Source organism: Uloborus diversus, chromosome 2, assembly GCF_026930045.1.
Source record: "Uloborus diversus isolate 005 chromosome 2, Udiv.v.3.1, whole genome shotgun sequence".
NCBI lineage: Eukaryota > Metazoa > Arthropoda > Arachnida > Araneae > Uloboridae > Uloborus > Uloborus diversus.
Window position 1 is genome coordinate 171606772 of NC_072732.1, and position 27174 is coordinate 171633945.

Consider the following 27174-nt stretch of genomic DNA (forward strand, 5'->3'; position numbering starts at 1 on the left):
TTTTGGGGGGGGAGGGCCAAAAAGCCCCGTCCGGGGCGTAGTTTCCTCTTCTCAAGGGAGCTCAAGTTCTCGGGGGTCTTTGTGGTTTATTTTGGAGAGGGAAGTACGCCGTTGCTTTGGAGGGGGGGGGAGGGAAACCCCTGAACCTGAGTAAGAAGTAAACAAAGAGACATCTGTAATTCTTTTTAAAGAAGGAGAAGGAGAAAAAATAAACGCATAACGCATGTTCATTTTTTTTCCTTTTTATGAGGGCCTCTGGAAATAAAAACAAGAGACAAAATTTGACCTTGTTTCTCTACTCCGTGTGCAGTTTTACCAGATACTTCCTCATTTGAACTAAAAAATTACCTTGACAACATTCAAGAATAATTTTATTTGAAATCAGCCGCGTTTAACTTAGCTCTTTGACGTTAGGTAGTTATTTTGATCTCATCTCCGTTTGCCTAGTAATAAGTGTTTACACACAGAAACTTTGACCAGCAATAAGGCAGTGACGTGAGTCAAGAAAGATAAAGAAATACATCTCATTGTCAAGACAGTCGCGTGGAAGCGGTATCAGGCGACCGTTATGCGTTTTCTGACTCGTATTTATCGGTCTCCGCTCGTTTTACACAAAAAAATCTGCAATTCTTCTAAACTTGTGCCTTTAATTCTGAGATCTCGCTCTTTCAGCTCTGATTCCCGGGTAGGTTTCAATGATTACGAAAAGGAAAGGAAATCCTGGAATGTGGAAATACCGGAAAAATTTAACTTTGCTTCTGATGTCATAGATGCCTGGGCCCAGCGAGAGAAGGTAAGAAAAAATTGTATATTCGTGGAGACAATGGGGTCGTTTCCAAAAATTTAAATATATTTGTTTTTTTTCTGAAAAAACATGCTTAAAAACATATTATCTAACTATTTTTTAAATAATTTGATTAATTTTATAATTTTAAAAAAATTACTTAAATTGATGCACTTTCATTGTTTACATTTCTTGCCGATGACATCACAAATGATGAAATGCCATTCTGTGCTGCCATTCACAGAGCAAAATATTTAATTCGCATCTTTATTCACGTGCATTGGCAACGATATGGTTGATAGCAAGCGTAGAGCGCAATTTTAATTCGCTTCTTGATTATCATAACGTAGAAACGCGGTACAAAATGCACCAAGAGCATCATTTGTGACGTCATCAAGAGCACGCCTTGTTTGCAAAATCGGACATTTTAAAAAATTAATTAAAAATAACTGTTGGGAACATGAAATAATTTTCTGGGTTCATTTTTTTTTTTTTTTTGCTTATTCTATCAATTTCAGTGACTAAAAGTACTACTTTTGACTGAAGGAAACAACCCCATTATTTAAAACTAGTGATACCCGCACGGCTTCGCCCGCAATAGAAAAATCAAAAGGTCTTTTGGTTCGCCTGTATATTTACAAATAATGTATAGTGAATTTTCTCGCCAGTTGGCTTGCACCGACATTACGGTTCCACGTTATGATAATTTCGTATCTCGCCAATTGGCTTGTGCCCATGTTACGGTTCCACGTTACGATAATTTCGTAATTTATGATACTTTTTTTCTTAAAATTGGAATAAAAAAAGAACCACATCGAATTTTCGAAAAATCGCTTCGAGGTGCACACCCCCATGCTACATACTAACTTTGTGCCAAATTTCATGAAAATCGGCCGAACGGTTTAAGCGCTATGCGCGTCCCAGACATCCTACGGACATCCTCTTTCACAACAACAAATTGCCTCCTCCAGGCTTTGGGGGTGTTGATTTACAAAATTCCCTGTGTATGTAATAGGTGTGGCAAATAGAGTCGCAAGGTTTCAATGCTATAAATATAAGTAATTGCAATTATATTTTAATTCGCTGTTCTTTAGTTATAAACATACCTAAATGCTTATGCAATTTTTAATTTTTAAATTATAAATTTCGAAAAATCCTCGATTACTCCTAACATAAAAATATACTGTATTTTCCATAGCTAAAATATAAATTTAAAAAAAAAATATCCACATCGGAACAATGTAGAAATCTATACTTTAAATTCATTTTCTTCTACTTCAGTACATAGTCGTTTATTATCATCAAATTCTTGTGATTCACAAGATTTAGAAACCGAAATGGGTATCTATCCTAACCTGTTGAACTTTTGTTTTCTACAGCTGGTTTACCACAATGCATAAAATCTTGACAACTATTGATATCTGCTCGCATTTCATCACTGTTAGACAAACGCCATATTAGGGATAAAGATGTTGTTCATTTATTTAAAGCCTAGGAAGATGCAGTAAATTTAAATCCAAATGACCTAGTGATTAATCGAACATTCCTTAAGAGAGCAAAATAAAATCTTCGAGAGGTAAAATTAAATTTCATGAATTCAAATTTAGATTTTGTAGTTATTCACTGAGATACAAAGCTACATCCAGATGTAACTGGAAAAAGAACGCCGACAGGATTACCGTGATAGCTTCAGGTCCTAATATTGAACAGCTACTCAGAATTCCTTAGATATTTCTTCAGTTGTATATGATATCTTAGATGATAGTTCTTTATTGCTAACTGCTCTAGCTGTAGTGCTTCATACAACGACTTGCAATACCAACCGTATAAATTGTGCATGCAATTTTTTAGAGCAAAAACTGAACGGCAATATATCACATTTGGATTGCCATTATCATGCACTTGAAATCGTACTGCAGAGCGTGTCCTTAAAGAAGTTCTTGCCTTTCTTAGTTCTAGATCAGATATTCAATTATTTAAGCACTTCAAAATTTTGTGGAAAGATCTCCATCACTCAGAACTTATAACATTTCAATCAAATACACATACCACTTAAATTCTAAAAGACGAAGTTGATGACATATTATTGTTCGTAAAAAGCGGAATTGAAAAAGATTACGGAGAATTTTCATAACTTGTTATAATATTTCCTGGTGAATTTCCTCCTACAGGGATATGTTTTCGGCAACCTGGAGCTTATCCTTGAGTCACATGGGTGGCAAAAAGAATTTTTGTTTGAAAATTTTTATATTTAGGAAACAATTTAAATTGACCTTACATGAAAAGAAAGCCCTTCAATGCTATTTTACAAAGCTGTTTTACAATTAAATGCTGTATGAAGACATGGGTTTTCGCAGCAACTCAATCGAGGCTAATTTGAATAATATAATATGTCTGAAAAACTATCAGTGTACAAAATAACGATAAACATGCAGCAGAAGCAGTGATTGGAACATTCATAAATCACTTATGGTATTTAGGGGATAAACTAGTAGCTTTGTCCGTATTGGATGAAGGAATTAACTTTGAAAATAGGAAAAGAATAGTCCAAAAAATGCTTGTGATAAGGAAAACGTGTCTGATGACTGTTTAACAACTTTCGGATAACAGTAAATGATTTGGAAAACTTTCTTAGTAAAGCTCTTCCTCTTTATAGAATCAATTACGAGTCAATAAAACTGTTTGATAAGTTACAAATACTAAAATATTTTTTCCTATTTGATCCTGATTCACGGCAAAATGAATTAAGCTATTTAAAGGGAAGAGAGATAATTAAAATACTGAAAGTTGTGAATGATACAAATGAAAGAGGAGCACAAATAATCGAAGAATTTCACAACCAATTTACTAAATATGAGTCAAAAAGCAATTTCTTTTACAGACCGTCCAAGACTATCGGAACAAAATACTCACTATCGAGATACATTAAGAAAAGTGTACGATTAAGGAAAGTTTCTAAAGCATTAGTTCATTCTTATTCAACGTAAAATCTTTAGATTATATAAAGTAATTAAAAAGATTAATTTTAGTGCTACCTCATTGTAAAAATATTTTGCAAACTTAGAAGAAACGATGTACTGGATCTAAAGTAAAAGCTCGAAGATTTGTGAGAAAATTATCAAAAGTGTTAAAGTTCAACGGCCTAGGGGCACGTGTTATTATTGACCGATCGTGTTCAAATTTTGCACACGTAACTTTTTATTATAGTGTCACAAAACTAGGGGGGCGTCACTTGTTGAATTCTGAAATTTTTTTTCCCCATATAAATAAGGACCACCCTAATATATATATATATATATATATATATATATATATATATATATATATATATATATATATATATATATATATATATATATATATATATATATATATATATATATATATATATATATATATATATATATATACGAATTTTTCTTAATGCAACTTGAAAATGACAGAGTCAGAATGGTCCCCCCCCCCCAATAAATTTCAGCTGACGACGCCGATGGTCCAAAGGGAGGGTTTTAGGGGTTAAACCCCTCCCAATGAAAAAAAAATTAATGAATCATTAAACGATTTTCCAAAACGTATTTTAAGTTTTAATTAATTTTAGAGTTAAACTCTAATACAGTATTCACCCTCTTTAATATTTCCTCATGTTTAACAATTACCATTTTCCTCAATTGTAGGATTCCCAAGCCCCTTTGCTTCTAAGCGCTTGAAAAAATGGAATGGCTGGAGAGTCCGGCAATGCTATAAGCATGCAAGGGAAAATTATCTAAACGAATATTAGACAATGACGTACCCCCCCCCCCCCCCCCAAAAAAAAAAAAACTTAGGGGCATGGAAAATGGTTACTTTGCTTACTGTTTTTTTATGGTACGCCTTTAGTGTTGGATGAATTAGTCGTTTCACATTAGAAAAATGTTTCTATGCGAAACAGCAGTTCTTTTTAATCCAATTTTTATTTTCATTAAATTCCTGTTCAATGTTATTTGATGGAAAAACAAACGAAAAAAAAAAAGAAACTAGAATTAGGTGGCATAAAAGAAATATGTGTGCTTTTACAAAATATTCAACTGTACAAATAAGATTTCATTTAAAAAAAAAACGCAAAACGTATTTTTTTTTAAAAAAGCCTAGTTGTCGAACTAAAATGAACTATTTATTCAACACGCGTAGTTAGTTTTCCTTTGACAACGTAAGTTACATTGGTAAAAAGTTTCAACCCCTCCCTTTATGAAATCCTGGACACGGGCCTGTGGGAACGGATAATATTGTCGACGATTTAGGGGAAGGACGGGTCATAACCCCCATGACCCTCTCTGATCATGTCTCATTCTTAATCTCGTAAAAGTTCGTAAGAAAATGAGTGCTTAAACAAAAAACAAAACAAAAAATAATAACCTGATGTGTTAATGAATAAGTAATATTAGAAACTAAATTACCATTTGAAGAACTGGTGTGTACTTTTCTTAAATAGTAATATTATGCATTATATTGTATTATCTACGTTTGTATTTTTGTCTAAGAATGGACAACGAAGTGATGAAACTCCTGCATTTTGGTTCGTTTATGAAAATGGAGATGAAATAAAATGGAGCTTTCAGGACTTGAAACGCGAAACAGAAAGGTAAGTTACACATTATCATTAGTGGTATTTTTATCCTATTTGAGCAGCTTAACTTTAAACTTAAGATACATCGTTTAATAGATAATAAATATACATCATTTTCAAGCATCGTAACATGAGATTTTTCTGAAAATAATTCTGTTGAGTTACTTAGTCCTCTTACTACAACAGGATGGCTTTTCTTCCTACAGAATTCACTTGAAGAGAGTTTTGATGACACATTACTCAGGGGTGCCCACCTAGGGCGGGGGGGGGGGTTCATGGCGCAATATTAACATTTTTAGGGGGCTGTTTTGAGCAGGACTGCGGAGTCGGAAGAAAATTGGCTCACTCCGACTCCGACTCCGGGATTTTGAAACTTCCGATTCCAACTCCGATTTTATTAATATTTTTATTTTCAAATCACCCCCCCCCCCTTCAAGGGAAGGGGAAAAACCCCTAAACAGAGATTGAAACATCAATTCCTTTTTATGAAATTTTCGCGTTGTATTTTATTGTAAACCTAAGATGTATACAACGTTAGAAATTCAATTTGAAAATCAAATTATTCAATAGTTGCGATCTGGAGCATTTCCTAGGGAAATTGTTAGAAAACATGGTTCAAAACATTTAAGCAATGTTTCACATTCAGGGGCTATTCCACTTAAATTTTTTTAAAGTGTCGTGTAAAAAACCCATTGCTTGTGATATTAAAAAAAGGCGACACGGGGACCCTTGCACGAATATTTTCTTAAACACACGTCTTAAAACGCAATTTGTAAGGCCATTATGTAATATTAGGGCCAGTGATTTTTCGAAATTAGAGCTCCGAAAACGCAATTCTGAGCGATTTTCGATGATTTTGAGTATTTGTGGGCTTTCCCCTAAAACTCACAAATATTGGATGAAAAAATAACATATTTTTTAATAACATATATGAAAGCTGGTATTTAGTTGGTACATGTAAAAACAAAAAACTCTTGAAAAGAAACATTGGATGAGTCCAAATCGAAATTTAATTTTGATGCAATTTACTTCGATAAATACATTTTCTATTTTATAATCAGCAAATTATTTATTCGTGGTTTTGGTTTGATCAATATGAATAACCAATTCAGTTTTAATTGTTTGGTTTTTATCTAGTGGGATAACATTTTACAAGATAAATATTTGGACTTTTAACATTTCCATTTTTTGAAAATTTTTTGGTTCATTAACGTTTCACAAATATTAGAAACAGATTCATTACTTGTGTTTTAAATAGTATTATGAATAGCCCTCTGATTGTTCTGTTCATTGATATGTAAAAAACTCAAGTATGTATTATGCACTGATGTTATAACTAACTTGATTTTTCTTTGTGTATGGGGAGGGGGCGACAGAAAACCTTCGCCCCGGGCGCAGTCAGCTCTTTGAAAGGCCCTGGTTGTGTGTGTGGGGGGGGGGCTCTTCGCGATATTGAGAAAGGGCGCCCTTGCTCTTGGGGGGGGGGCACCCCTGCATTACTTACATACAGCAACATATGACAGTTGAAAACAACCTACTTTTAAAAGCTAGCATATAGTGTGTCACAGAATTTGATTCAAGTGATAAGATTTTCCAAAAAAATGTATTTTAAACGAAGGTAAACGTAATATCGCGTTCTATAATATGAGGCTGCGTTCGCCAACTATCTGCTTTGAAAGAGGATATTTACCAGATTATGAAATAATTAACTTAATTTTTTTTTCACTTCACTTTGCCGTAGGTCTTAAAACAACATATGATAAGAGACGCACTCATTCATTCATGGCAACGTGTTCGGTGGACAAGTCATAGACATTTTCCTCTGTTATCTGTATTCGATATTTTGTCACGAGGCATTATCTTTTACAAAAAAAGAACTTGGAGAAAGTTTGGAAAAGAAATATTTCTTTTTTTACCATCCAGTTTTTATATTTTGCAATGAATGTGCACAGGGTAGCTTTTAGTTTTAAATCCAATGGGGTTGTTCAGTCAAAAGTACTACTTTTAGTCACTGAAGCTGATGGAAAGAGCAAAAAAATAAATAAATAAATAAAAATAAAATGGAGCGATATTTTCAAAACGTTTAGTTTTTAATTATTATTTTTTTTTAAATGTCCTATTTTTCAAACAAGGCGTGGTCTTTATGACGTCACAGGTGATGTACTTTGGCGCTACTCCACTGGTGCTCCGAATGTTTACGCTTGCTGTCTACTTCGTTTTCAGGTTATGATAAATCAGAAGCGAATTAATTATTACATGCACTCTAAGCTAGCTCATATCGTTGCCACAACATATGAGTGAAAAAGCGAATTAAATATTGAGCTTTGCGCTAATGGCATCAATGAATGGTATTTCATCACTTGTGATGTCATTTGCAGAAGCATAAAAAATGAAAACGCACCGATTAAAGTAATTTAAAAAAAAAAGAAAAAAAAAGTCGCATTATTTAAAAAATGGTCAGATCCTATGTTTTTAAGCGAGCTCTTTCAGAAAAAAATGCTTTTAAAATTTCAGAAATGACCCATTATATTTTTTTTTTACAGTAACAGCACAGAACCCACCACAAGAAGGTGGTTTCATTTCGTGATCCATTCTGTCCCCCCTATCCACCCAAACACGTTATTTAAATATTCTCAATTACTACAATGATTTTAAAACAAGTTTCTACTTTTGAATCGTTCGGCATTGATGATCGCGAGAATAAATTTTCATAAAATCCATAGTTTGCCTTTTCCCTAAATACTAATCTATCGACTCACTAGCCTGTTTCATAACACTTTCAACAGCCGGACTGTGAAAGAGTTATATTTTATGAATTATTGGTAAAGTTTTAATTGTTTTTGAAAAAGCAACTGTTATTAAATTTGCCAGAACTGAATCAGAGGATATCGAAGTTTTAAAAACTGGCTTAAAAGCGAGAAAAAATATTTAATGCATGTTGTCAGTGTAATACAGAACGGAAAATGAGCTTACTGTCAAAATAATCCACAGCTTTCAATTATTAACTTTCGTTAACGTGCGCCAATGGAGTCATAAGGCTGTATGTTTTTCAAGCTGAACAACAGATGATATGAACATATTCGTAAGAAAGTGTGTTTCAATACGGTTTGAGAGAATAAAAATAAAAATAAAATAGAAAATAAAGATATTTTGTCATTTCTAGAAAGTTGTATACTATCTAGAAATGACAAACTATCCTTTTTACTTCCTTTTTTTTCATATCATTAAAAGGGAGGAAGTAAACATGTTGACCATTCATTTAACTGTTACGGTTCAAGGCTTCAAAACTTAATATTGAAGAAAGGAATTTTCTACTAGAACGAGCTGATATGTGCATCACACGACTTCCTTTTACTCCAATTTAATGTCATTTCCCCATTATTGGCTATTTTAATGTGATTGAATTGTTTACTCTCTAAATTTCACCAACAGTAGCCAAATTAAAAACAAATTTTAAAAAAAATCGCCAAATTTGTCACCAAGTTGGCGACAAAACTTGGTGACCAAAAGACTGGTGATATATCGCCAAGTGTCCGACAAATTATAACACAACTTGAGTTTACATCGGAATTAACAATGGTTTCCCCCAAAAAGGGGAAAAAGACCCTCTTAGGAACATCCGAATGCAACCAAAAGGGAAGGTGCATAACTAGACCCTACTAGGAGTATACGTACCAAATTTCAACTTTCCAGGACATACCGTTTTTGAGTTATGCGAGATACATACGCACGTACGTGCATACGGACGTCACGAGAAAATTCGTAGTAATTAACTCGGGGTCGTCAAAATGGATATTTCGGGTGTCTGTACGTTCCTAAGCATATATCCACGTGTGATCGGGTCGAAAAAAAAAAAAAAAAATAACTCAACATTCATTCGGGGGAGAGAAAAATGGAAATTAAGGCCGATTTTTGAGTGAAATTTTTTTCGCGAATACTTCCTTTTTTGTAAAAGGAAGTAAAAAGAAGTGTTTATTGATGCATAATCTTTTGCCTTGTATGCCATTTTGTTACTCTTTTATATTTTAGCCAAAAACAAGTTCTTGAAATTGGCGAAGTAGGCATTTCTTTGAATCACCAGATTTACAAGGTTTAGGAGATGATCAGGCAAACGAATTTGTAAGTTGTGCAACTTTCAATAAGTGCGCAGGTCCATGTTTCCCGGAAGTATTATTTTTATTTTCTCGAATCATACTGAAATATATTTTTAGGCTATAACTTACGAGCATGTTCAAGTTCATATTATTAGTTGTTCAACTTGAAAAACATCAGCTCCATTATCACACGTAAACGAAAACTAATAGTTTAAAGTTCACGGATTTTTGATAACAAGTTCTGGGTCCATTTTCCTGCATTACATTGACAATAAGCATCAAATATTTTTTCTCGCTTTCTAAGTCTGTTTTTAAAACTTCGATATCCTCCGATTGAGTTCTAGTAAAGTTAATACCAGTTCATTTTTTCAAAAACAGTTAACAAATAGTAATTCATTAAACTTTCCTGTTACACAGTACGGCTGTTGAAAGTGTTATGAAACAGGTTAGTGAGTCGGTAGATTAGTATTTAGGGAAAAAGCAAGATTGGATTTGTACGAAAATTTATACTCACGATAATCAATGAAGAAACTGAATTCCAAGTCCAAGTTCAAACCCCGATTGAAAAAAAGAGAAACCTGTTTAAAATCATATAGTAATTTTAAATATCTAAATAACGTGGTTGGGGGGAGAACGCAGGAAATGCAGTCACCTCCTTTTGGTGAGTGATGGGCTGTGACTAGTAAAATATTACTGCATGTTCAACTAAAAGCTGCACTGTGTACATTCATTGCAAAAAGTAATAACTGGAGCACAAAAGAAGAAATATTGCAAGAGCATAAGATCCTTCATTTTAGATTCTACAATGAGAGTCTACATATAAAGCAGTAATAACTTGAAAATTGCCATTTTTGGACTTACTTTAGTCTGACTCAGATATGAAATGCATATTCAATTGATTTCTCAAAGTCAGGGGTTTTGCAAGTATCTCTTCCTCCTCTTGACCCCTCTAAATGACGTGAGTGTACTTTATATTATTAATGTTTATGACACAACTGCTCGTCACTGCCAACTGTAGTCTTAAGACTGTGGTACATAATCACTCAATACGACTTTATTATCTTATCTTTCGTTTAGTTTTATAAAGTGAAATAAAAATAAACAAAAAAATTGCTAATAAAAATCGACCCGAGTGGTTTTTTTTTTTTTTTCCCTATAAAACATGCGTAAAATAATTTCCATGTCATATCAAATTCTGTCAATACTTCAATTACTGACAATTAGGGTTGGAGAGTTTTCACTCACGACTTATACACACGCACACACACATCTGAATATAAAACTAATTGTTCATAGGGGTCTGAATCCCCTTACCCTCCAAGAACAAAGAACTCCTAAGAAAAATTGCTTCGAACTAATTCTGCGCCAAATTTCATGAAAAGCGATCGAACGGTCTAGGCGCTATGCGTGTAACAGACATCCAGACATCCAGAGGTTGACATCCAGAGACACAGATATCCAGAGACACAAGCTTTCATCTTTATTATTAGTGAAGATAAAGATCAATCCCTTTTAAATAGCATAGCTTGCGTTTATCATTCATTTATTTGCATGAAATTATGTACGTATGTGTCACTGTGCATCATCTTCTTTATTCTTAAGAAGATAAATTACTGTTTTCGTGCACATACTAATATTGCCACGCAGCGCAATATAATTGACAATCACAATGGCTAAATCGGCAGAACGCCAAATTTGAACCCATCGGACCCGAGCAAGGCGTTTTAGAAAATAGAACACTAAACAATACACAAAATGCGTTGAAACACACGTGTTTCAACGGATTCTCTATTGATAACCACAGGGCTGCTTAGTCGAAGAGCTGGAGTCGGATTGATTTGGGACAAAGAAGTCGGAGTCGTGAGTCGAAGGTTTAAAGTTCCAAGAGTCGGAGTTGGTCATTTTCCCTCAAATCGACACTCTACCAGTGCTTGCGAAGTCGGACTGATTTTAGGTCAAAAGAACCGTTCATTAAGCATGTGATTTTTTTTTTTTTTGGCATTTTTAACCCCCCCCCTTGGTGATAAATGGTGAGGTTGCAGACTAACCCCCCTACAATATCACGTGAATTTTTAGTACTTACGAAAAATCTTATTATTCTTTTTAAATATCTATACAATACAGGTATAAGTATCATCTATAATAATGAAAGACTACAATAATAACAACAAAGACTATAATAATGAAAGGTATGCGAAAAAAATATTAAAGTAGAATATCCTCAAACCACAGATTACCAAGACTTTCTTCCATGCCAACAACTGGATAAGCATCTTCAGTTGTAGTTGTAGGCTCAGTACTTCATTCTTCGAGATCCACATCGGTTTCATCGAACCACTCGGCGTCGTCAATTTCGCGCACTACGCACAGAATCTCTCGCGGTTGTCGAGAATATAAATTCACGTGATATATTACTACAACTCTCCCTCCCCCTATGTGAAGTTTCGTGATTTTTTCTGGACCGCCCCCCCCCCCCCTTTTGAACCTCACGAGATTAATGCACTGCCCCAAAGAAGTTGGAGTCGGTGTGGAAGGTTCTAAAATTGTAGGAATCGGAGCCAGAGGCGGTCGTTTTCCCTTTAACTCCGAAGCCCTGGATAACTAACAGCTGTACTCAACGTATTACACACAACCACGGACAACGAGAAAGAATGAAAGCGAGAGGAGCGCATATGCGACTTATCGTCACACAAAAAGAACTACGTCGCTTCCGTCACACAAAAGTTTGCCCATTAGATTTTTAAAGTCATCACATAAAAAGTTTCTCTTTAAAAAAATGCTCTACTGAAAAGTTTTATTTTTAAGAAATTCTTTTTTCAAATGGATGAAGACAATTTAGAAAGAACACTTTTCTACTAGGACTGCGAACTTCTTAGAATCTGGTTGTGGCATCAGAAGAGGAGACAACGTTATAGTAATGTTGCCAAAGATACCTGAATTCTGGCTGGTGAATATTGCAGCCATAAGAATCGGTAAGTCAAATTATATCGTACTTTGATAATGTTCAAAAATTCGGTTTGCTAGTAGTAGTAGTAGTCGAACTGTGAGAGTATTTCTCATTGAGTGTCTGCTGGATTTTTTTGAGCAATCACGATTGCTTATTGCTTTCATTTGACTGTTTTGAGGTCCTATCATTTTATTTTCCCACCAGCACCCTCTGCAGCATCACCGTCGACCGGCCGACTCACGATGCTGCTCCTCTAGCGAAAACTGTCTCAGGTTGCGTCAATATCCTACACTTACACGCATACATACACACAGGTACACACACACAAACACATACACACACATACATACGCCTGCACACACATACACAAACATACATACGCCTACACACATACACATACACACCTACACACAACTACCCACACACTCACACCTGCACACAGAAACAAACACATATGCCTACACACACATGCACATCCCCCCCCACACACACAAACACTCATACACACAACTACCCACACACTCATACCTGCACACAGACATAAACACACATGCCTACACACACATACACATACCCCCTACACACATACCCCCCCCCCACACATAAACACACACACCTACATACACACACGCGTGATTGCGAAAAACATAATTTGAGTTCAACAGGTCGAAATTCAAATTAATTTTTTTTGGGGGGGGGGGAGGAATGTGATGTTTTCCCATCAAATTGAGTGTTCGGGTGATTTACCAGAATCTTGTTTTTATTTTGTTTCATCAAATATTAAGGCAGGTATAGGTAAAATTGATGATTAAATCAACGACATGTTATGGTTGTTGGATTTGAGGGAAATATATGTCGCGAGTTCTCAGCTAATACTTATATTGCATGAGTTCTTGAAGGATTAAATATGGTATATACCCAGTAAAGTTAAGAAAACGCAACGTCAAAAAAGCACAAATTGCCGATTACAGCAGACACGTGTTTCGGCGTTACAGGAAACGCCTTTTTCAATGCAAAAGTAATGAGCTTATGAATGAATTTGCATTGAAAAAGGCGTTCCCTGTAACGCCGAAACACGTGTCTACTGTAATCGGCAATTTGTGCTTTTTTGACGTTGTTTTTTCTTACTTTACTGTTCAGCACAAAGGTATTTGTTTATCTTATGGTATATACCCGTCTATGAGTAGACTCATGTATTTCTGACGTGAGTAGGTGCACGGTTGTATCTTCAGAAATGAGTTTTCGAGATATTTGAAGAAATGTGTGTTGGATTCAATACTAACAGTAGGGAAATGTTGGAATGGAACTTTTTTTTTTCGCGCTGTTTTTAAAGCAGAAACCAATTAAGTGTGCTTGTATAATAAAGGTAGCTTACAATAGATGACAAGAATTCGAAAAAAAAAGAAAGAAAGAAAGAAAAAGAAAAATTTGCAGTTACTGTCTTATACCGACCCATTACAGTATAACTTGACCCCATAACTTTCATATACGTCACATTCAAGTGCTCTCTCACTTCAAAAGGTAAAGGGTCCTTCTCCTTCCACTTAACAATCATTATTATTATTATTATTGGTGAGGATTTACTTGTTTAACGCTAGTAAAAACTAAATTTGTTAATTCCAGATTGACAGTGTTTTGAATTTCTTTAAAGAAGATCATTTAATAAACAATGACATTAGAATCCAACAATAAAGTCAAATTTTACAAGAGAAAACACATATGCCTCAAAGGCACCACCCCTATCTCCCCTTCTCCACCTGCATCTCTTTTGACCCCTCATTTTATTGCTGCACCAGCCGCTGAGAAGCATTTAGTAGAAAAAAGTCACTAACTAGAGGTGCGACATCGATGGCGAAACATCGATGTTTCAAAACATCGATGTTAGAAATTAAAACATCGATGGTATTGATACATCGACCAAAAAACATCGATGTTTTAAAACATCGATCTTTTTATCAATGTATAACATACATTTTTGAATATACTACACTAATTTAAGCAATACAAAAGAATACGTACTCGTCGAATATATTGAAAATACTGAACCTGAAATCATGAGTATAATTTAATAAGAATACTTTCGCGATATCTTGATATTATAGTAGGACAAAAATTGATAATATAAGACAAGCACTGGTTAATACAAACTAGTTATAGTAATAAGGAAATATTTTCAAACTGAATTAAACCAACAGTAAATTTTTGGCATTTCATTTTTCGCAGACTATTCCGCCAGTCAGGGAAACATCTCTTTCCGATGGAACAGAAGTTGCCATCACTATCAAATACGTATAGGATTTTCCTTTAGTTTAAGAACTGGAGCCTTGAAATAGACTGCAAGTTCTGGAACCAGACTACCAATGTCAGGTTCTTCCAATAGGTTTGATCTCTTCCTCACTCTCTAGTTAATCTTCTACTATCTTGTAGTGATCTTCTCAAAAATCATCCTCTACACAGAAAAATTGTTCTTATAAAACGGGTGCAGAAAATGATTTTTTTTTTTTTTGGCAACTCCATAAGTAAACTTAATTACCTAGCGAGAAAATTGGAGCAAATGTTTTGATAATTTTCAATTAAAATACAAAAACAACAACATCGAAAAAACATCGAAACCAAAACATCGATGTTAAAAACATCGATGGTTTAACCAAAACATCGATGTTTCCAAAACATCGACATCGATGTCGCACCTCTATCACTAACGTTGTATCAACCTTATTTTATTTTTAATTTGCCTAAAAATGGCCTGCAATAAAAGATTTACGAGTAAAAGATGAAGAGAGCATACACGAAAACGAATTAAGCACTACTATGGCCATCTAAATGTTCAGCACTGCAAATCTGTAGGGGAGAGTTGTACCTTGGGACACTTTTCACATTAAAATTTTAAGCCTCAATTATTTGAAAGAAATTTAAAATCTAAAAGTCACACATTAAAATATCCCAACACACTTCTATGCAATATATTTTTTTAAATTCAGGCAGTTTGAAAATAAAATATTGCCAGCCATTTAAAGTAAAAGTTCCGAGCTGTTCCTAGGTACAACAGCTTAATGTACCGTGGGACACACCTTGTTGTACTATGGGAAAGTCTTCATGATTCAGGAAACAGCCATAACCAATTTTGCACCAGAGGAAAAAATAATTCATTATAGTGAATTAAATCATGAATAATTAATTATGAATAATGAATTGTGAATTTTTATCTAACAATAAATATGTTTAAAAGACTACATAAGATTACAACATTGTTCCATGTTCGTAAACATATCTTAATTATTAAGAACCATGCATATGTTGTACTTTGGAACGTGTCGTAAGGTACAAAATGTTTGACTGTCCCATGGTACAATCACCACGTGGTTTAAGAAAAACCAAAATGATGGTCAATCAGGATGCACTATCATTATTTTCTCATGAGTAAATTATTGAAAGTAGTACTTCTCTTTTATAACAAAATAAAATTCAGTTGGTTAAATTTACAAATACAAAGACAGCAAATGAAATAAAAATGGAGAAAATGTTTACTTTTGAGTTATAAAATTTTCTTTCTCTCACAAAATCGTCAATTTTACTTATTTGATGCTGTTTTTTACTATGGCATCATTTAATGGTGAAGGTTACTATTAAAGATTACAAAAACATGTCTGCTAAAAATAGATTCTTAGAAATTAGTAGTGTTCCAAGGTATAACACACTCCCTTACCTCAAAGTCAGTCTAACGTTAAGTCACATTACCACTACTTTGCAGGAGGGCGTTTGGCCCTAAGGTACAGGTATTGAATTGCATTATTAACAAATAAGTATATGAAGCACTAACAGTTAAGATATTCAAAAGTTTGTTTAACTGCCTAATGACAGCAGCGAAAGAGTTGTATGATTCCCATTCTATGGGCTAGAGCTCGAAAATAGAGCTGCGGATTGGAGTCATACAGTCGAAGTCGAACCTCTTTTGGGGAAGGCTCGTCATTTCAATTTTTTTACTTTCTTTTACAAAAAAGTTAGTATTGTATTCGTGAAAAAAGTTTCACTCAACAATCGATCTTAATTTCCATTTTGCACACCCCCGAATGAATGTTGAGTTTTTTTAAGCAATCACGATTGTTTATTGTTCTCACTTGACTGTTTTGATGTGCTACCATTTTATTTTCCCGCCAGCACCCGCTGCAGCATCACCGTCAACCGACTCCTCACGATGCTGCTCCTATAGCGAAAACCGTGTCCAGGTTGCATCCATATGCTACACACACGCACATACATACACAACTACACACACGCACACACAAATACATACACCTACACACATACACAAACACATACACACACTCAAACACATACAGACACATACACATACATACAGACACACCAGCACACAACTACCCACACACTCATCACACGCATGCCTGCACACAGACAAACACGTATGCCTACACACACATACACATTCCCCACCACACTCATACGCACAACTACCCACACACTCATACCTGCACACAGACACAAACACACATGCCTACACACACATACACATACCCCTGCACACAAACACACGTACCCCCCCACACACATAAACACACGTGCCTGCATACACACACACACACTCGTGATTGCGGAAAAACATAATTTGAATTCAAGAGGTCAAAATTCAAATTATTATTTTTTTCTACCCGATCGCACGTGCATATATACCTAAGAACGTATAGACGCCCGAAATATCCACTTTGACGCTTCCTGAGTTAATTACAACGAGTTTTCTCGTGACGTCTGTATGTACGTATGTATGTGCGTATTTATGTAGCATAACTCTACAACGGTAAATCCTAGAAAGTTGAAATTTGGTACACAGACTCCTAGTGGGGTTTAGTTGAGCATCTCCCCTTTTGGTTGCATTCGGGTGTTTCTAAAGGGGTCTTTTGCATCTTTTTAGGGGGAAATCATTGTTAATTTCGATGCAAATTCAAGTGGTATAATTTGGCGGACACTTGGCGATATATCGCCAGTCTTTTGGTCGCCAAGTTTTTTTTTTTAAAAATCTGGTTTCAATTTGGTCACTGTTTGTGATCTTTAGTGAGTTAACTATTGAACCACATTAAAATTGCAATAATAGGGAAATAACATAAAATTGGTGTAAAAGGAAGTCATGTGATGCACACATCAGTTCGTTTTCGATCTGGGAGGGCAAAGGATGTATACTCAATGCAAATTTTATCGGAAACACAACGAAAATCACGCCCAAATATATGTTAAAACATTATTTTTTCAAAGGCAATTGAACCCCCTAAATGATGGGCCTGTTTTGGAGTTTCAAAAAAAATCGGAGTTAGGGGTTTTAAAATTTCTGCAGTCGTTCGGTCATTTTCTCTCCGTACTCCGTATCTGCAGTTCTGCCATGGTTGCAGAGTAGGTGTCGGGTAGATTTTGGGGCAAAGGAGTCGGAGAGACGGTAATTTTTCCTCCTACTCCACATCCTTGATTCAAATCCCGGATAATATTGCTCAGTATTGCATTCTTCCGAGTGCATTGGAGTACTCTTCAAGCAATACGTCCTCAACCAATCCTCAATATGTTCTCACCAAGAGGCACTTCGTGCATCGTGCTCGGTACGCTTAGTTAAAAAGTAAGTTTACGCTTTAATAAAATTTTAGTATCTAAAAGGAATCATTTATTCCAGGTTTCATTTTGAGTCCAGCAAGTATGCAATTAACAGCAAAAGACGTATCGTACAGACTTTCGGCCTTGAAACCATCATGCATAATAGCTCACGAGTCAGCGACAGAGATATTTGATCAAGTAAGTTTCATTAATGTTACTTAATATTTTGTTAAGCAGTGAGAAGCAAGCAAAGGGATGTAAGTAGACAATTTCAAGTTTTGAGTAAAACATGTTTAAAGTTCAAATAATAAGTAGGCTTTCATTGAAATTTTTTTTTCTGAATCACTCTGTATAGCAGCACCTAACACTAACAGAGCGACTAGTAATATCTCTTGCACTATAAATTATATTCAAATAAAAAAAGAACCGATTTCAAAAAACAAAGAGGAACTAAAAAGTAAAAAATAATTGAGCACACTTACATACTGTTAAAGGTTCCGGTGCGACTTCCACTTTCTTAGAATGAAGAAACAGTTCTTGAGGGAAACACAGGAAATTTATTTACACTATGTACAGGAAATATCGGAAACAACTGCTAAATTAATCATCAGCAATTAAGCAAATATCAATCAACACCGTAAACTCAACGGTTACACACGTATTTACATCCAAATACGTAAAACAACACAGCAAAATGCCTCGCAATAAACACAGCTAATACACTCTCAGTACAAATTCTCAATTGAAACTGACGAAACTGACTCTTTATCATGCGTAACGGCTTTTTATACACACCGAAAGAGAACTCCCAAATATTCCAGAAAATGCTACACCGTTCCACACTTTCTTATTTCTTTTCATTAACAAATCTTATCAATGAAAAAAATATGGGGACCGTATACTTTAATCGATTGTATAGGGGCTGTATATTCATTACAGGAAACTATTTACAGGTTACGTTACTACAATAATTTTAGTTGACAAATAATTTGGAAAACGACAAATTTAGACAAATTAATCACAAAAATAATTACTATCTACAGAATTTGCAACAATACGATTTCGTAACCAAACTTATAAATCAAATTTATTTCATAATTTCAGTACAAAAATACACTAAACTAAACACCCTATTATAAAGTAAACACTGATTTTAATTACTGTAAGATGAATTATTTTGATACCTAACTAATTATATACGATGTCTTAACTTTTAATAACCATTTGAAGTCTGGGCCTCCTATAAACTACTACCCAACGTAACTGAGTATAGGTTTAGTTTTAAAAACTTTAGCGGTTAGTTAAATTAGTGTTTAACTCAGGATTTGGTGGGTTGTCAGTTACGTTAGGATGTAGTTTATAGGAGGCCCCGACTTCAAATGGTAGTTAAAAATTAAGAGCTCGTACATAATTAGTTAGGTATCAAAGGTTTATAGGAGGCCCCGACTTCAAATGGTAGTTAAAAATTAAGAGCTCGTATATAATTAGTTAGGTATCAAAATAATTCATCGTATAGTAATTAAAATCAGTGTTTACTTTATAATTGGGTGTTTAGTTTAGTTGGTTTTTGTACTGGAATTGTAAAATAAATTTGATTGGGGTATGAAATCGTATGTAAGTATGCCCAATTATTTTTTACTTTTTAGTTCCTCTTTGTTTTTTGAAGTCGGTTCTTTTTTTATTTGAAAATAATTTATTTTTTGCTTTTTAGTGGTGTAAATATAAAATAGGTACGTAGGGTAGAGTATGTGGTACACCCCTTACATACATCTCGATTGAGAAAGCGTCGAGCACAGGGGTCTGAAAACAGCTAAGATGAGCACAATAGAGAAAGAAATAGATCACAGCGTTTCGGAGACTTCCGAAGAAGGCTTTTTCAAATGCGCAGTTATTTACAAAGAAAATTGTCTTCATCAGTTTGACTCTGTCAAAGTATGCTTTCCGAAAAACATTTAGGTGTCACTAAAAACAACAAAAATCGCTTTAATTTTGCCCATAGAATTTGAAGAGTTTTTATTCTTGATTTTTCAAGGATCCCATCTTCAGATACTGACCTGATGACCATGGGATCACCTGGGAAGAATATGCATTTTCAAACGAGAGAAAAAAAAAGAATTTTCCAAATTGATCTAGGCGTGTTTGAGTTTACGGGGACATACACAAAAAGATTCCGACGAATTGAGAACGTCTTTTTTGAAGTCGGTTAAAAAAAGAAAAATCTTAATGCGCGTTACATTTTACACGATTGGCACTAAAAACTGATCTAGGAGCTATTTGTGCAATAATTTAGTTAGAACCATTTAAATATCTACGTTTTCCCCAACTATTTTATATTTCACAATAATACGTATCACGTAACTCGTGAAAAAGTCACATTTCTCTTCACTTGGCCCCGTTATAGATCAACACCACACTAGAAACAGAGTATCTACTATGATGTTGTATAAATGAAGATCAAAATGCTACTACACTGTAAAAAAAATCCGGAAATTTCTGAGTATATCGTGCAGCTGTGGTTCATGAAAGTTTCAAAAACGTTTCTGAGTATTTCGGAATCCTCTTTCTGTAATGTCCAGAAACGTGTCTGAGTATTTCGGAATCCTCTTTCTATAATTTTCAGAAACGTTTCTGAGTATTTCGGAATCCTCTTTCTGTAATGTCCAGAAACGTGTCTGAGTATTTCGGAATCCTCTTTCTGTAATTTTCAGAAACGTTTCTGAGTATTCTGTGCAGCTGTGGTTCATGAAAGTTTCGAAAACGTTTCCGAGTATTTCGGAATTCTCCAAACAATTTTCAAAAACGTTTCCGAGAATTTCGGAATCCTTTTTCCGTGATTTTTTCTAAAATATAATTCTTTATTATAGTATTGCATACCATACCAGTTTCAATTCTTTCATATCTAAGAGCAATAATACAAGCAATTTTAGAATCATTCGTGATTTTTTTTTTTTTTTTTTGAATTTCTAATGACAAATAGCATAGTTAACAGCATAACATATGCACAGTTATAATTTTTTGAAAAATTATGAAATAATCTATTAGTTTCATTCCTAATCAGAAATTCGTCGGGGAATTGGAGGGGGGGGGGGGTACCTTCTGAAAAGTGGGGATTGTTTGTTAAACAATCTTAAACTTCAGTTTTTCTCTCAATATTTTCAAGACAAAACTATCAACATATTGTATTTTTAATGCAGAACTTAAAAACATATCTTGTATCAAACTTGATGGCTTTTATCTTCAGATAAAATTTGACAGGACTTACCTACCCTTCGCGTTCCGGAATTCGTTCACCTCTAGTCAATTTCTCTGACGAACGAAGTGTACCGAAAAGTACCAACAGAGAAATTGATGAATTTAAATATGACACCAACTCCCCCTGCTGGAACCATTCGGGTTGATTCTTCTTTTCTTGCCCTTTTCCAGCTCATCACAAATATAAATACTTATTCAAAATAGGTTACTGATTTTATTTTTACAGTGTGCGCAAAATGCAATATATATTTTATTTATTAAAACATTGAACTCTATTACATGATTATTCCATTTCATATATACGAGAATCCCCCCCCCCCACCATAAGAGTGATGGTGCACCCATAAAATGCTATGAAGCGCCCCCCCCCCCCCCTTGAAAAAGCAACCCCCTGAAAATGTCAATGGCACAGTCTGCGTGGTGAACGCCCCTCGTCTTCTCCCCATATGTACATTGTATATTAATAACATAGTTTTTTAAAAATGATCACTTTTAAAACAATGACATGAAATAATATTGCTTTTTATTTTGGCATGCAGCTGTTCCATTTTTGCCACTGACTCATTCCTCCTGACTGTCCTACATTAAACTAGTATCCATGCAGTAGGTACTGTCCTGAGGAAGACAAATTATAGGGACTTGTTTCTTAATTTAGCCGAGGTAAAAAACCCCTACTTTTTATTTTAGGTTTGAGCTCTTGTTTATTGCATATAGTTTAGCATATGGTGCGTTTGGCCCAATGTAATGCATATATTAGAGCTTAAACACTCTCTATTTAGTAAATAGTTTAATATCTTTTGGTCTTTTGACCATATTTATCGAATCTTCCACGGCTGATGAGCTCCGAATTCAACCTTTTAACTTTATTCTAATAATTGCTACTTTTAATTTCCTTTTTCTCATTGCTATTCATTGCTTGTGTATTTCATATATATACAAAAATATATTATTGAGAAATAATTCTTGTTTGTTATATTTGCAGCTTCTTTCCCTTAAGGGCAGGTACATTGCAACTAAAATAAATCGTACTAATGAAGCTCTGCTGAGATAAATAATATTTCATGTATAATATAAATTATAAATCAAAGTATCATATACATTATAAATCAAAGTATCATATAAATCATAAGTCAAATACTTTAATATGGTGTAAAGATACAAAATTATTTTATTAAGTCTTTTTTTTTTTTTTGCTTTTGGTAAAATTGAGGCTCGTAAAACGAAAAAAATGAAGACACTTTTAAATACATATATGTATCTATTTGTTAAAGAAATTAATACACATTTAACTAATTTAAAGCGTTTCGCTAATGCAAATATTTAAAGAGATATCGTCATTTAGATAATACTGAAGCACTATGTTCCTAATTACAAGAGATAGTTTTTTTTTACTTCATACAATCTAGCTACACTGTTTACAAGAGAATGAAAACATGCAACTTTAAAGACGAACTATCAAACCTGACAATTTTCATATTATAACATTTAATTCATAATGCTTGATACATAAATGTTCAGCCAAATATTAACTGAGATGGACCCATAAAAACAAAGTACACAATAACACTTATTTAAAGTTTTTTATAATCTTCAATTCATAAATTTTACAGAATAAAACTAGACACACTTGCACTTTAAATATGTGTTCTATGTAATGTAAAATATTTTCAAATTGCAATAGTTCGCAACGAAAAAATGATACTGAGGAAAATAGTTTTTTTTAACGAGATTTATATGAACTAAATCTCTTTAAAGTAATAGAATTGCAAAGCGACTTACCTATTCGTCGGTGGTGGTCTTTTGCAGGCTTTGGTCACCAAAAAGGTGATTTTTATGACAAAATAAAATTCTGCCTACAAAAATTACCCATTTGGTAGAAAGAAGAAAAGTATCCAAGAAAAAAGTAAATTACCTACACAAGTTATGCGACGCAACGAATTTACATGGCGTCCTCTCGGCAGTTATTTGGTTTTTAATTTCAGTTTGTATTCCTTCCGCGAGCATGCGTCGAGAAGTTGCACTTCGTACTTAAAAATAAGTGACATAGCTTCAAATTCAATCTCATGACGATACACATAAGCAAGAAAATATAAGACTTTAAAATTATCTTCAGTGAATTCATGCGAGGAACAAAACTTCTACTAATCCCCTTGATGAGTGTTACTTCGCATACATGAGTCAGCACTTGTTTTCATTGCGTGCTTTCGAAAGTTTCAGTTTGGATTTGGTGCTGGACTATAAAATTGCCGTGTGAGCTGCGCATGCGTCGACTCTTACCTTTCTTGCTAAACGGGAAAGGTTTTTGATAAGAGCAGAAAACTGCTGAGGGCGTACGAATCTGTGTATTACGAAAAGCTTTTTTGTATATTCAGAGGGTTTTCCGAGATTTTTTACAGTGTAGACACACTTGCACTTTAAATATGTGTTCTATGTAATGTAAAATATTTTCAAATTGCAATAGTTCACAACGAAAAAATGATACTGAGGAAAATAGTTTTTTTTTAACGAGATTTATATGAACTAAATCTCTTTAAAGTAATAGAGTTGCAAAGCGACTTACCTATTCGTCGGTGGTGGTCTTTTGCAGGCTTTGGTCACCATAAAGGTGATTTTTATGACAGAATAAAATTCTGCCAACAAAAATTACCCATTTGGTAGAAAGAAGAAAAGTATTCATGAAAAAAGAAAATTACCTACAGAAGTTATGCGACGCAACGAATTTACATGGCGTCCTCTCGGCAGTTATTTGGTTTTTAATTTCAGTTTGTATTTCTTCCACGAGCATGCGTCGAGAAGTTGCTTTTCGTACTTAAAAATAAGTGACATAGCTTCAAATTCAATCTCATGACGATACATTAGCAAGAAAATATAAGACTAAAATTATCTTCGATGAATTCATGCGAGGAACAAAACTTCTACTAATCCCCTTGATGAGTGTTACTTCGCACTTGTTTCAGCACTTGAGTTCAGCACTTGAGTCAGCACTTGTTTTCATTGCGTGCTTTCACGAGTTTCAGTTTGGATTTGATGCTGGACTAAAATTGCCGTGTGAGCTGCGCATGCGTCGACTCTTACTTTCTTGTTAAACGGGAAAGGTTTTTGATAAGAGCAGAAAACTGCTGAGGGCGTACGAATCTGTGTATTACGGAAAGCTTTTTTGTATATTCAGAGAGTTTTCCGAGATTTTTTACAGTGTAGTGTTTTATGACACAATATTGAAATTAAATGAAATTTATTGTTTTTTGCCCATAACTTTTTTCTAAAGAACAAATAAGGTGAAGCAAAGGTTTGGGACCTAAGTTAGATCACTCTTATCCATTAAACAAAAAACCATAAAAATCGTTTTTTTAAGTGAGACGCTATGAATTTGCAAACAACAAAACGCGAGTAAGAAATTTGAAGAATTCCCTGGATTTCTCCAGGATCCCTCATACCCGGACTTGAAGACCATTAGACGACCGGGAGGCATTTAAACAACCCTTACTCTGTCAGGGGACCATGTGAAAGTTTTGAGGCCCCTGATTGGCTAAAGCGAAATGACTAGCGCTTACTTACGGCGGCCATGTTTTTTCTTTTGTCCAACGCGTATGAACAAATTTCTTTTTCATTTAATTCACTCTTGAATGTATACATTTTCTTTTTCAATTTCGAATAATGGCTACCGAATCTTGTTTAGAAATGAAACTTCCCCTTCTTTTTGTACCTGTATTGTAAATAGGAAGTGTAATATTAGTACTATACGCAGCGACATAAAAAATTTGAAGCAGTGCAATAAGTGGGTGAAAGATTTTGTGGACTTCAGACAAATACGAAATGGAATTCAAGGTCTTCAGTTCCTCAGGGAAAGATAATTAGGTGCTCGTAAGTACTAATTTTTTCTTTGTTTTTATATTCTAATAAATATTGGTTACGTAAAATTTGATAAAATTACCAATTCATTTATTCATTCTACAGTGCTGCCATCTATCTATGTATCTGATATGTGAAAATGTTAAAAATGCATTAAAATAAAACTGGAAACACATTCTGCTAAATTAAATGAGTAATAATCATTGAAACATTATTTTTGCTTACTTGATAAAAATTTTTAAAATTTCTTTTTGTACGAAATTTTTTTAACAACTATGAGTAATATTTTACTGATTTTATTTATAGACTTTAGGCTATTCATATTTATCTACCTTTTACTTCTATTTAGAGTAAAACTGTTGCATTGTCAAACTTTTTTTATTTTATTCGATTTTAATTTTCTATAAATTTATGTTGCATTCAAGAATAAATTACGAATACGGCAACTTTTGGAGGGACAAAGTAATCATAGTAATGCCAATTCCTTCAACTTGAACCTTCATTAGTTCATTCACATTAATGAACTTTACAAGTCAGTTGCAATGTTAAATATTTTTCCAATTATGTCATGTTGTGTCTACATTTTCATGAGGGGGAAATTTTCCAAAATAAAACTGAGCTCCCAAAACACCAGATTAATTGTATCATCCTAGTGCAATTAGTACCTTATTCTTGGATTTAACCTGATTTTTTATTGGATTTACTTGTTTGTTCGATTGTTTCTAGGAAACAATTTATTTGTCACCACAGTTCCTTCATGAAGATTCCAAAGGAAGAAAATAAAAGAAGCCTTTCAAAAAACTCTAGTTGTTCGGCAAAAATAAATGTAAAAATTAAATTAGTTACGCTTTCAACAAGAAAAAAAGATGCTTTTGTAAAAGTAAGAGATGCTTAGGTCAGTTTTTAAAGCAAAATTTGTGAATTGTAAAATACTATATTTCAATCTAAAAACAAGAATGCTTAGAACTAATTTAAAATGAGAACTGTAAGATGAAAGGGAGGGCAAAGGGGGCACTCGCCCCGGGCGGCACATTGCTAGGGGCGGCAAATTCTGTAACACTACATTAAATCAACATCAAAATGTTTTTTTTTTACTCTTCAGTTCTAACTTTCTAACTTGTCTCAGAAAATTGTTCTCGTTGAGGCACGAGCACGGAATACTGGATACTGACATGCATGCGGAACATTATCACTGGCACTGACATAGAAAGACGAGAAGAGAGAGGACAATCTCGTTGGAGATGATTATAAATGACAAAGATCGACAAGCAGGGGCGGACTGGGTCCCCCAAGAGGGCGCCAACCTTAACTACCAAAGGGCCCGAAAGAACTGAGGTTCAAGAGAGCAAAGGTTTTAAAGGTGCAAAATTAAACGAAAGCGCACAGTTTGAGGGCGTGAAAAAACGAAGGCGCACAGGTTCAAGGGCGCCAAAAATAAATAAATCAAGTAAATAAAATCTCCCCGGTTTGAGGGAGTCAAAAAAAAAAAAAAAAAACGAAGGCACACAGAGGACGCTCGAGGGCGCATCGGCCCGCAGGCCAGTCCGCCCCCAACAAGCAGTCACTGCCTTTAATAACGTGATTGCGCAGCCACGTGTTTTGTTAGAATTTTAATTTGTTTTTCGTACGTACATTTGAAAGCACATTTGCATATTTTATTATAGATTTTTAGAGTGAAAAGTATCACTGCAAACCGTGAACTGAATTATGCAAGTGTTCTGTCCTTATAAGTTAAGGAAACAAGATGTTTTGGCTTTAGAAGGTTATGCCGTTAATTTGGTTAGCAACACAGATCGCTGATATGAAATTCATGTATGTTATAATATCTTCAATAAAAGATTTGCTTTTAAATAAGTGTCTTCTGATCTCAACAGACGGAAATTGTTATTTTCATGGTGGATGTAAGTTATAAACGCTATTAGCGGTAATATATTCTACATGTTTCCCTTGACGAGACAAAAAACCTTATGCGCCCTCGGGTTTTTTTTTTTTTTTTTTTTTTTTTTTTGCGCCCTTGCTTCTAAGTTTTTTTTTTCGCTCTCGAACTGTTTTT

The 27174-nt window shown here is 34.3% G+C and overlaps 1 protein-coding gene across 2 annotated transcripts in view; it reads left to right on the forward strand.

The window, feature by feature from the left end:
• The first annotated feature begins 522 nt into the window (after nt 1-522).
• The window catches only part of LOC129216148 (acyl-coenzyme A synthetase ACSM3, mitochondrial-like), a 124714-nt gene continuing 98062 nt past the window's right edge, over nt 523-27174 (forward strand). For both annotated transcript variants that reach the window (XM_054850306.1, XM_054850307.1), the window contains exons 1-4: nt 523-793; nt 5302-5402; nt 12341-12453; nt 18100-18218. In XM_054850306.1, coding sequence (XP_054706281.1) covers nt 569-793; nt 5302-5402; nt 12341-12453; nt 18100-18218 — 558 coding nt within the window. In that variant the 5' untranslated portion in view covers nt 523-568. The remainder of the gene's footprint in view (nt 794-5301; nt 5403-12340; nt 12454-18099; nt 18219-27174) is intronic.